This window comes from Pristiophorus japonicus, chromosome 8, assembly GCF_044704955.1.
Source record: "Pristiophorus japonicus isolate sPriJap1 chromosome 8, sPriJap1.hap1, whole genome shotgun sequence".
Classification (NCBI taxonomy): domain Eukaryota; kingdom Metazoa; phylum Chordata; class Chondrichthyes; family Pristiophoridae; genus Pristiophorus; species Pristiophorus japonicus.
Window position 1 is genome coordinate 163,179,816 of NC_091984.1, and position 12,454 is coordinate 163,192,269.

The 12,454-nt window shown below is 51.5% G+C and overlaps 1 protein-coding gene across 1 annotated transcript in view; it reads right to left on the bottom strand.

Annotated features, from left to right (window-relative positions):
* The window catches only part of ess2 (ess-2 splicing factor homolog), a 35,081-nt gene extending 23,141 nt beyond the window's left edge, over window positions 1-11,940 (bottom strand). Inside the window, exons 1-8 of the mRNA XM_070886258.1 lie at window positions 11,783-11,940; window positions 9,284-9,382; window positions 8,973-9,133; window positions 8,452-8,569; window positions 7,457-7,587; window positions 7,074-7,176; window positions 5,344-5,453; window positions 4,648-4,763 (exon numbers count right to left, since the gene is read on the bottom strand). Of these exons, the coding sequence (XP_070742359.1) occupies window positions 4,648-4,763; window positions 5,344-5,453; window positions 7,074-7,176; window positions 7,457-7,587; window positions 8,452-8,569; window positions 8,973-9,133; window positions 9,284-9,382; window positions 11,783-11,858 (914 nt within the window). The 5' untranslated portion in view covers window positions 11,859-11,940. The remainder of the gene's footprint in view (window positions 1-4,647; window positions 4,764-5,343; window positions 5,454-7,073; window positions 7,177-7,456; window positions 7,588-8,451; window positions 8,570-8,972; window positions 9,134-9,283; window positions 9,383-11,782) is intronic.
* Window positions 11,941-12,454: the final 514 nt, after the last annotated feature.

The window sequence follows — 12,454 nt, forward strand, 5'->3', positions numbered from 1 at the left end:
TAGGAAGGCAAAGAGGAACAAAGAAATTAAATTATCAAGGAACAAAATAGTAAAATATTTTACAGGCACATCAATAAAAAAAGGAAGGTTGGGATGGGAATAGGGGCCATTAAGGATTAGACAGGATAATAACACAGGTGACGATAGTGACGTGGCGGAAATATTAAAGAATTATTTGCTTCAGTATTTACCAGGGAGATAGAACAGGTGGACATGACATTGGATAATGCGATTAGTAATCAGATAAGTGCATTTAAAATAAAAAAAAAAGAGGGGATATATTAAATAAACTAATCAAACTCAAAGATGAAAAAAAACCCTGGATTGCATCCAGCATTTTAAAAGAATATAGGGAAGAGATAGCAGAGGCATTACTACACATATTTAATAATTCCTTGGAAAAAGTTGTATTGCCAGAGGACTGGCGCAGAGCTAACGTAATACCTATATTTAAGAAGGGGGATAGAACATATACAGGGAATTATAGACCAGTCACAGCTTAACATCGGTGGTAGGAAAAATAATGGAATCCCTACTAAAGGAGAAAATAGAACATCTGGAAAGCAAAAAATAATAACGAATAGTCAGCATGGATTTCAAAAGCGAAAGTCTTGCTTGACCAACCTCATTAAATTTTTTGAAGAGGTAACAGAGAGAGTAGGCAAGGGTAATGCAGTAGATGTAATTTATCTCGATTTTCAAAAAGCCTTCGATAAGATAGCCCACAATAGACTGATGAACAAAGTCAGGGAACAAGTAACAGAATGGATAGCGAGCTGGCTTCAAGACAGAAAGGAGAGTAGGGGTAAAAGGTAGCTATTCACAGTGGCAGAAGATGTGTCGTGGTGTTCCACAAGGATCAGTGCTGGGACCACTGTTGTTCACAATTTATATTTAGCGATTTAGACTTTGGAATCAAAAACACAATTTCTAAGTTTGTGGATGAGTCAATACTGAGGCAGACTGCAACAAATTAGAGGAGGACATTAATAAACTTGCAGAATGGGCATATAATTGGCAAATGAAGTTCAACACACATAAATGTGAGGTATTACATTTTGGTAGGAAGAATGGGGGGGGTCACTTATTACTTGAAGGGTTAGAGTCTAGGTGGGGTAGAGGAACAAAGGGATTTCGGAGTACAAATACACAAATCACTAAAAGTTATGATACAGGTTTGCAAGGCCATAAAATGCAAACCAAGCACGAAGGTTTATTTCTAGAGGCATAGAATTGAAAAGTAGGAAAGTTATGCTAAACCTGTATTGAACCTTGGTTAGACCACACTTGGAGCACTGCGTACAATTCTGGTCGCCATATTATAAAAAGGATATAGAGGTACTGGAGAGGGTGCAGAGACGATTTACAAGGATGAAACGAGAAATGAGAGGGTATACATATCCGGAAAGGATGAACAGACTGGGTCTTTTCTCTTCAAAAAAGGCGGCTGAGGGGTAACCTAATGGAGGTCTTTAAAATTATGAACATTTTGAGAGAGTGGATACAGAGAGAATGTTTCCACTGACATAAGAATATAAGAAATAGGAGCAGGAGTAGGCCCTACGGCCCCTCGAGCCTGCTCCGCCATTCAATAAGATCATGGCTGATCATCGACCTCAACTCCACTTTCCCGCCCGGTCTCCATATCTCTTTTCCTTTAGATTCCAAAAATCTATCGATCTCAGCCTTGACGATATTCAGAGACACAGCATCCACAGCCCTCTGGGGCAGAGAATTCCAAAGATTCACAACCCTCTGAGTGAAGAAATTCCCCCTCGGTCTTAAATAGCCGACCCCTTATCCTGAGACTGTGCCCCCTGGTTCTAGACTCCCCAGCCTGGGGGAAACAACCTCAGCATCTACCCTGTCACTCCCCTTCAGAATCTTCTTATGTTTCAATGAGATACCCCTCATTCTTCGAAACCCCAGAGAGTATCGGCCCAACCTACACAATCACTCCTCAGAGGACGGCCCTCTCATCCCAGGAATCCATCTGGTGAACCTCCGTTGCACCGTTTCCAGGGCAAGTATATCCTTCCTTAGATAAGGAGACCAAAGCTGTGCACAGTACTCCAGGTGTGGTCTCACCAGGGCCTGTATAATTGTAGCAAGACTTCCTTACTCTTATACTCCAACCCCCTGCATTAAAGGACAGCATGCCATTTGCCTTCCTTATTGCTCGCTTTACCTGCATGCTCGCTTTCTGTTTTTCCTGCACAAGGACCCCCAAATCTCTCAACACCAACATTTAAATGTTTCTCACCATTTAAAAAATTGTGTTTTTCTATTCTTCCTATCAAAGTGAGTAACCTCACATTTCTCCACATTAAACTCCATCTGCCACCTTACTGCCCACTTACTCAGTCTATCTATATCCCTTTTTAGACACTGTGTTCTCCTCACAGCTTACTGTCCCACCTAGTTTTGTATCGTCAGCAAACTTGGATACATTACACTCGGTCCCTTCATCTAGATCATTAATATAATTGTAAATAGCTGAGGCCGCAGCACTGATCCCTGCCGCACCCCACTAGTCATCCTGCCAGCCTGAAGATGACCTGTTTATCTCTACTGTTTAGAAACATAGAAAATAGGTGCAGGAGTCGGCCATTCGACCCTTCTGTCCGTTAACCAATCCTTTATCCATGCTAAATACATTACCCCCAATCCCATGAGCTCTTATAGTTCGCATCAGATAAGCTTCTTCTTTCAATCTAATACTATCCTTCACTTCTTTAGTTAACCACGGATGGATCACTTTTCCTGTGGCATTTTTGTTTCTCAATGGAATGTATTCTTTAAATGCTAGCCACTACTCATCTACTGCCATACCTTTTAATCTATTTTCCCTATCTACCTTTGCCAACTCGCCCTCATACCTATGTAATTTGCTTTATTTGTGGGGAAGAGTGTAACGAGAGGCCATCAATATAAGATAGTCACCAAGAAATCCAATAGGGAATTCAGAAGAAACTTCTTTACCCAGAGAGCGGTGAGAATGTGGAACTCGCTGCCACAGGGAGTGGTTGAAGTGAATAGTATAGATGCATTTAAGGGGAGGCTAGATGAGCATGAGGGAGAAAGGAATAGAGGGCAATGTGAACAGGAAAGACGGGAGGAGGCTCGAGAGGAGCATAAACGCAGGCATGGACTGTTGGGGCCGAATGGCCTGTTTTTGTGCCGCATATCCTATGTAATCCCATATAATCCAATGTAATCTCTGAGTCCCACAATGTATTCATCAGGTAGTCTCACTGTGCAACAGAAGGTCCAATCCATCAGTCCCAGGCTCTTGATCCAAAGAATAGACACTCCTCCCAAACTAAGAGGGGAAGTGATTCAAGGTCAAGCCATGCTTAAAGACTTAGATGAAGGGACCGAGTGTAATGGAGCCAAGTTTTCTGACGATACAAAGATGGGTGGGAAAGCAAATTGTGAGAAGGACACACAAAAATCTGCAAAGCGATATAGACAGGCTAAGGTGAGTGGGCAAAAATTTGGCATGTGGAGTATAATGTGGGAAAGTGTGAGGTTATCCATTTTGGCAGAAATAATAGAAAAGCAAATTATAATTTAAATGGAGAAAAATTGCAAAGTGCTGCAGTACAGAGGGATCTGGGGGTCCTTGTGCATGAAACACAAAATGTTAGTATGCAGGTACAGCAAGTAATCAGGAAGGCAAATGGAATGTTGGCCTTTATTGCAAGGGGGATAGAGTATAAAAGCAAAGAAGTCCTGCTACAACTGTACAGGATATTGGTGAGGCCACACCTGGAGTACTGCATACAGTTTTGGTCTCTGTATTTAAGGAAGGATATACTTGCATTAGAGGCTGTTCAGAGAAGGTTCACGAGGTTGATTCCAGAGATGAGGGGGTTGACTTATGAAGAAAGGTTAAGCAGGTTGGGCCTATACACATTGGAGTTCAGAAGAATGAGAGGTGATCTTATTGAAACATATAAGATAATGAGGGGGCTCGACAAGGTGGATGCAGAGAGGATATTTCCAATCATAGGGGAAACTAAAACTAGGGGACATAGTCTCAGAATAAAGGGCCACCCATTTAAAACTGAGATGAGGAGGAATTTCTTCGGAGGGTTGTAAATCTGTGGAATTTTCTGCCCCAGAGAGCTGTGGAGGCTGGGTCATTGAATATATTTAAGGTGGAGATAGACAGATTTTTGTGCAATAAGGGAGTCAAGGATTATGGGGAGTGGGCAGGGAAGTGGAGCTGAGTCCATGATCAGATCAGATCAGCCATGATCTTATTGAATGGCGGCGCAGGCTCGAGGGGCCAGATGGCCTACTCCTGTTCCTATTTTTGATGTTCTTAGCTGCTTCTTGCACAGCATCAAGCACCCAGCTTGGGGGGGGGGGGGGGGGGGGCGGGGGGCCAGTAACCAGGCTGTGTGGCTTGTCAGCTGTAGTGGTGGCCTAAACTTGCTTTTATTGGTTGATGGCGGTTAAGTGAGAAACTAAAATTTGAGTGCATTTCAGCCCCTCCCTCTCCTTCCCGTCACTGTCCCTCCCCCTGGGGAGGGCAGACAGTGTGTCCCATTGCCCCTCCCCTGGAGAGCAGGCAGAAGCAGTGACCCTGGACACCAGCCGCTCAAGCCCCGGGCAGTCAATCTCGAGCACTGCATTCACCTGACCAGACTCTCCGTCGCCTTCCGCAGAGCCTCCTGCTTTTTGGTCCTGTTCTTGGCAGCGACCTCATTGACCATTTTTAGGCCCAACCTCTCTCTCCGGCCTGGTTCCAGAATCTGTGGTAAGGGGACACAACTCAGAGGTAAACAAATGGCAGTAACGAAACAAGCAGATTTCTTAAACTACATGATTCAGTCTTCTCGCCGAGATCGGCATCCTGGACATGATGGGGTACAGTTGCACAGACAGTGTGTAGGTCTATGCTTTCAATGTTGTGTCACTTACAGTGGGTGGGGAGGGTGTCACAGCCCATTGTGTTCTCACCAACACCCAGCTTCTAGGAATCAATGGGGAACTGAGCCAATATTCCCCGTCTCTCTCGCATTGCAACAACCAAACTCCAATCTCACCATGTCCAGCTCTCTCCACCAAGCACCAACCAGTCCAAGCACACAAGTGTGTCACGGGGGGCGGAGTCAGAGTGTGTAACGTGGGAGGGCGGAGTTAGAGCGTGTAACGTGGGGGGGGCGGAGTTAGAGCGTGTAACGTGGTGGGGCAGAGTTAGAGCGTGTAACGTGGTGGGGGCGGAGTTAGAGTGTGTAACGTGGGGGGGGGCGGAGTTAGAGTGTGTAACTGGGGAAGAATTGGAGAAATGCAGTGAAGGGATGTGCCCCTATCCCTGCACTGTTACTGTACCTTAAAGGCTGGGCCGGGCGTCCTGTCCACATGAGGACTTTCTGAGCTGTCAACACGAAAAGGAGTGCCTTCGATTTCACCCCATGTCATCATCGGGGAGTCGTTCACACCTGCAGGCACACAAGGTCCAATTAACGATCTTAGGGGAAAACCAGTTTCCTGCTGGGGTACAATTCTAAGGATGCTGAGTCACAAGTCATTGATTCAAGCTTCACTCCGGAGACTTGAGCAGAAAATCTAGGTCGACATTCCAATGCAGTACTGACCGAGGGAGCGCCGCGCCCTCGGGGGGCGGGACGGTACCGAGGGAGCGCAGCGCCCTCGGGGGGGGGGCGGGACCGAGGGAGCGCAGCGCCCTCGGGGGGGGGGGGGGGGGGGCGCGACCGAGGGAGCGCCGCGCCCTCGGGGGGGGGGGGGGGGGCGGGACCGAGGGAGCGCCGCGTCCTCGGGGGGGGGGGGGGGGGGACCGAGGGAGCGCCGCGTCCTCTCGGGGGGGGGGGGGGGGGGGGGGGGCGGGACCGAGGGAGCGCCGCGTCCTCGGGGGGGGGGGGGGGGGGGGGGGGGGGGGGGGGGGCGGGACCGAGGGAGCGCCGCGCCCTCGGGGGGGGGGGGGGGGGCGGGACCGAGGGAGCGCCGCGCCCTCGGGGGGGGGGGGGGGGGGGCGGGACCGAGGGAGCGCCGCGCCCTCGGGGGGGGGGGGGGGGGCGGGACCGAGGGAGCGCCGCGCCCTCGGAGGGGGCGGGACCGAGGGAACGCCGCGCCCTCGGAGGGGGCGGGACCGAGGGAGCGCCGCGCCCTCGGAGGGGGCGGGACCGAGGGAGCGCCGCGCCCTCGGAGGGGGCGGGACCGAGGGAGCGCCGCGCCCTCGGAGGGGGCGGGACCGAGGGAGCGCCGCGCCCTCGGAGGGGGCGGGACCGAGGGAGCGCCGCGCCCTCGGAGGGGGCGGGACCGAGGGAGCGCCGCGCCCTCGGAGGGGGCGGGACCGAGGGAGCGCCGCGCCCTCGGAGGGGCGGGACCGAGGGAGCGCCGCGCCCTCGGAGGGGGCGGGACCGAGGGAGCGCCGCGCCCTCGGAGGGGGCGGGACCGAGGGAGCGCCGCGCCCTCGGAGGGGGCGGGACCGAGGGAGCGCCGCGCCCTCGGAGGGGGCGGGACCGAGGGAGCGCCGCGCCCTCGGAGGGGGCGGGACCGAGGGAGCGCCGCGCCCTCGGAGGGGGCGGGACCGAGGGAGCGCCGCGCCCTCGGAGGGGGCGGGACCGAGGGAGCGCCGCGCCCTCGGAGGGGGCGGGACCGAGGGAGCGCCGCGCCCTCGGAGGGGGCGGGACCGAGGGAGCGCCGCGCCCTCGGAGGGGGCGGGACCGAGGGAGCGCCGCGCCCTCGGAGGGGGCGGGACCGAGGGAGCGCCGCGCCCTCGGAGGGGGCGTCTTTCAGATGAGCCGTTAAGCTGAGGCCCTACCGGTGTGTTCAGATGGACACTAGTTTCCGTGGCACTACTTGAAGAGCAGGAAGTTTCCTGGCGTTCTGGGTAAACATTCCTCCATCAACCCACACCACAGAAAGACTAAGCGGGAAATCACTTGTTGGCTTTTGTGGGCTCTTGCCGCCATTCTTGTCTACATAACTAAGTGTACGTCGAGTGAGGTACTGTGGAACAACCGATTTAAATACAAGTCCTTGATTTTGGAGAAGGATGCTAAGAATGGCAGCGTGAGCTGACAATAGACTGGCCTTACCTGGAGCAGGGGAAGGAGTCCCCACAAAGCCATAGCCGTTCACTTTGGGCGACTCTTGCGGGATCAGCTCCTTTCCGTCAGGCCCCACTTTGCCCTGCTTAAACTTCAAAACAAGAGGCAGCGTCAGTCAGCGTCAGCAAACACAGCATCTCCTGGGCTGCACACGCACACCGGAGCTTCCCTTCCGCCCCAGCACATCCCATTCAACTCACCTCTACACAAGGGTCAAGACTCAGGAGTGCGAGGGGGGGCACCGAGGGCGAGGCCCGGTCACTGAGGGCGAGGGGGGGGCCAGGCACACTTTCTCCACGTGCCGTGCTGGAGTACTGTGTGTACCCCCTCCCTCGCCAAGCTGCAGTGTGTGGGGTTAAGGCTCTGTGTACCTGTGCATTGAGAGCTGCCGCTTGCTGTAGCTGGGACTTGCTGAGGGCTCGGCTGAACGGGTCACCCTGGAAACGGGTGTTTTTGTGAACCACCCCGCGGGGTTTCTTGAAGAGCTCGTCGTCCTTCACTCCTGCAAACAAGGACAGAGAACCAATCACCACAGCAGCAATTAGCGGGCCAGACGGAGAGCAGCTGGTATTGCTGGGGCTGAGGAGCAGTGACACGGCTTGGTCCTCAGTGTCATGGTCGGCAGACAGGGGGAGCAGGGTTATCAGCTGGGTGGTCATACACTGGGCCCTGGGTATACACAGCACATGAATCCCAGCTATTTGGCCCTCAAAGGCAAGCAGCTCCATTACTAGCAGAGGTCTCTCTAGTGAGATTGTGTGGGCGCATGCAGTTCACAGCATGGAGGTGTAGGCTCCAGAGGAGAAGGTGAGGCTGTAACCACAGCTCAAGCTGCAAGTAAATGAATGGAGCAGGGCTTGAAGCGTTGTGTGTGATTCACCGAATTTGCTGGTTCCAGCGCCACAGGGACACAGCCTGGGCCCGAGGTACGCCCTTCTCACTGCTTCATTTCACAACAAGGGGGCTGACATCACCCACAAATTTCTGGTCAGCATGGAAGGATATCACTGTCGTTCAGGCACTCACTATAAGTGCATTCACATCTTCCTTCAAATGTCACCTTGCAGCAGTGAGGCTGCCACATGTATGTGTGTGTGTGACCCAACTTCCTGTCCACTCTCTTGGCTCTGGGTCCCTTTCCTTCACCTGTCAGTATTAGCCATCCCCATTTCCCAGTGCTGACAGTGGCCCTGGTACTGTGCCCAGTAACCAGTGCGTGCTAGCTGGCCAATGTGTTGGCAGGACGTTCACCCAAAGTGTCCAGCCCAATCCTCCAGCTGACTGCCCCCTGCTCCCGCTGATATCAGCAGCAATGGGAGACTGTTCTCAGAGCGATGCAGCCGGCAGCAATCAGTCCGTTCCTTACCTTCTGGGTAATACATCAGAACGTTCTTGGCTTTATATTCCCAGGTTTCTACTCCTGCTTTTCCGTCCATGATGGCCAGGACTTCGGGAGTCGGCAGTGCCAGCATTTCCTCACGCCGCTGGAACGAGAGACACGGTCACCAATATAGTCTGGCAGAGAGCAGGCACTTTACACAGCCCCGCTGCTGCGGGAGAGGGGGAGCAAGTGTCCAAATTCTGCGTCTGTATTGTAGGCAGGGCGAGCGATGCTCCAGGCCCTGTGCAATGTCCATCATTCTGCACCTATTTGAGCATCTGTGCAAAGATGCTGCTCCAAAACGAGAGTGCTTTGTGCGGTTGGTGGGATTGAGACAAACTCTCGCAGACTGCTCGCTACATGAGCAAGGTGATGGAACCCAAGGTATCTGGCCCCCACCCCCAAACCATCCAATGATTTAACACACGGGACAATACAAGTCACACACCCTCGGCAATGGACTGTTTACACCCATTACTACACACTCAAGGCAGGGGAGGCTGTACCTGCTTGGATTCTTCCTCCGCCTCATACAGCCACGAGTGCTTGGTCTTGTTCCTCTCCTCAGATAGCTCCATGATCTGATTGAAGGAGGCGTTGTCTTCACTGGTGCTTCTCCCCAAAAAGGTGTCCAGCGTAGGCAGCTCCTTCTCTTCCTTCCTCTCGCCTGGAATCACACACACTGTCGGCACTCAGTGAGGCAGACATCCCCCACCCCCCAGAGCTCAGCCAATTACTACACCATGGTACATTTACTACTGTCCACAAGCACGAGAATTGTTTCTACTTATTAAACAAGGAGCATCACCAAAATCACCTTCATCGCCTGCCGGCTTTCCATCTTGTCCGACTTTACTCTGTGCCGATGGAGACCCCGGGACAACCTCTGGCGTTTCAAAAGTAGCCGGCGTTACATCTGCAAAACCACACACCAGTCAGACCCCCAGTCTCTGCATCCACCTTGTCAAGCCCTCTCATAATCTTATACGTTTCGATAAGATCACCTCTCATTCTTCTGAATTCCAATGAGTAGAGGCCCAACCTGCTCAACCTTTCCTCATAAGTCAACCCCCTCATCCCCGGAATCAACCGAGTGAATCTTCTCTGAACTGCCTCCAAAGCAAGTATATCCTTTCGTAAATATGGAAACCAAAACTGTACGCAGTACTCCAGGTGTGGCCTCACCAATACCCTGTATAATTGTAACAAGACATCCCTGCTTTTATACTCCATCCCCTTTGCAATAAAGGCCAAGATTCCATTGGCCTTCCTGATCACTTACATACTAACCTTTTGTGTTTCATGCACAAGTACCCCCAGGTCCCACTGAACTGCAGCACTTTACAATTTTTCTCCATTTAAATAATAACTTGCTCTGAGTTTTTTCTGCCAAAGTTTATGACCTCACAATTTCCAACATTATATTTATCTCCCAAATTTTTGTCCACTCACTGAGCCTGTCTATGTTCTTTTGCAGATTTTTTGTGTCCTCCTCACACATTGCTGTCCTCCCATCTTTTTATCATCAGCAAACTTGGCTACGTCACACTCAGTCCCTTCTTCCAAGTCGTTAATATACATTGTAAATAGTTGGGGTCCCTGCAACATCCCACTCGTTACTGATTGCCAACCAGAGAATGAACCATTTATCCCGACTCTCTGCTTTCTGTTTTGTTAGCCAATCCTCTATCCATGCTAATTTATTATCCCCAACCCCATGGAGTAACCCTTTATGTGGCACCTTGTCAAATGCCTTCGGGAAGTCCAAATACACCAGATCCACTGGTTCCCCTTTATCCACCCTGTTCGTTACATCCTCAAAAAATTCCAGCAAATTTGTCAAACATGACTTCCCTTCATAAAGCTATGCTGACTCTGCCTGACAGAATTATGTTTTTCCAAATGTCCTGCTACTGCTTCTTTAATAATGGACTCCAACATTTTCCCAACCACAGGTGTTAGGCTAACTGGTCTATAGTTTCTTGCTTTTTGTCTGCCTCCTTTTTAAAAAAAAAAAATAGGAGCGTTACATTTGCAGTTTTCCAATCTGCTGGAACATCCCCAGAATCCAGGGAATTTTAGTAAATTACAACCAATGCATCCACTATCCCTGCCGCTACTTCTCTTAAGACCCTAGGATGCAAGCCGTCAGGTCCAGGGGATTTATCTGCCTTTAATCCCATTAAGTGCATAAATGCATTCACACCTTCCTTCAAATGTCACCGTGCAGCACAGTGAGACTGGTGCGTGTGTGTGTGAGACCCACCTTCCTGTCCACTCTCCTGGCTCTGGGTCCCAAATACTCTACCTCCCTTTCCTTCACGTGTGACACTCTCCCTCCTGAACGCTCCTGCCACACTCTTCCCATCCACACGCCCCTTCCCCGCACACACACCCGCTCCCCCCTACGCTCTCCCACCCCCCACCCCCGGCCAGGCGCGCCCCCACCTCCCCCCCCCCCGCACGCCACCCCTCTTGCAGGCTCCCCACCGCCCCCGCACATTCCCCCCACCCCGCCCTTCACATTCCCCTCCCCCAGCACGCTCCACCTCCCCCGCAGGTTCCTCCACGCTCCTCCCGCCCCCTCCCCCATGCGCATTCCCCCCCCACACCCAGCACACTCCTCCTCCCCCTCCCCCCCCCCCCCCCACCAATGCTCTCCCTCCCCTGCACAGGCTTCCCCCCCCCCCCACCCGCGCGCGCCCCCCACCCTCCGTGTTTCCCCGCCCCTCGTTCCTAGTAAACATCCAGCAAACAGCCTGTGCAAGTGCTCCTGCTGTTGTTCAGTGACCATTCATGCCAAGTTGTGTAAAACTGATCCAAACTATTTGATGAAATGGGAAATCGCAGCGGAGTCTTTTCCTATTCTCATGCAAGGTGCATTCTGCACAAGGTAGTGAACAGGAGATCAGCCATGGCTACAATCCTCTTCTATCACCCCACTCGCCACTCCTATCTTTCCCAGCCATCTGCCCCGCTGGCTCCGCCTCAGGGGCCCCACCAGGCTCTCCCACCTGTGCTGGCCGGCTGGTGTCTTCAGCTGTGGATACCTGGACATGGCAGAGGGACCTCAATTCCCATTTTAAATTTCTTATTTCTATATTTTCATTCTGAATTCCTATGGCCAGATTTCTAATGGGACAGAACAATGTAAACTGATCACGCCGCAACGACACCATCCCACCAGTAGAGGCAGAGCTCTGTTGGGCACGGGATGTCCAACCTGAGACACTGCTGGAAGCATAATCCACTGGAGCTTTTAAAGAGAAGTGCTGAAATATTTGCTGCTATTGAGCCAGGAACTGATAGCACATACATGGGGCAGGTGTTCCTGCGTTGGGTTTGCTGAGTGAAGAGCCATATTTTATGGTTATTTGGCGCATCTTTTCCATGTCACCACTCTCTTCAGCTTCCAAATACTCTCTCTGTGCACGTAACTTTTCCACATCAGGGAAAAAGTCCCGCTGGATAATTTTCTCCAAATTCTGTTGAAACAAAGCGCAACATTCAGGGGCTGTACGACAAAACGGAAATATAATATTCAGGAACTAAATATTCAGGGGTATTTGACAATTCAGAAGGACAGACAGAAAGGAAAAGGAGATGGGGTAGCTCTGTTAATAAAGGATGGGATCAGTGCGTTAGTGAGAAATGATATTGGCTCAGAGGATCAGGATATTGAATCAGTTTGGGTGGAGATAAGGAATAGTAAGGGGAAAAAAAGTCAATGGTGGGCATAGTCTATAGGCCCCCTAACAGTAGCTACACTGTTGGACGGAGTATAAATCAAGACATAATGGAGGCTTATAATAAAGGAACAGCAATAATCACAGGCAATTTTAGCCTTCATATTGATTTGACCAAGCAAATTGGCCAGGGTAGCCTTGAAGAAGAGTTCACAGAGTGTATCTGGGACAGTTTCCTTGAACAGTATGTTGCGGAACCAACCAGGGAGCAGGACTATCTTAGATCTGGTACTGTGTAATGA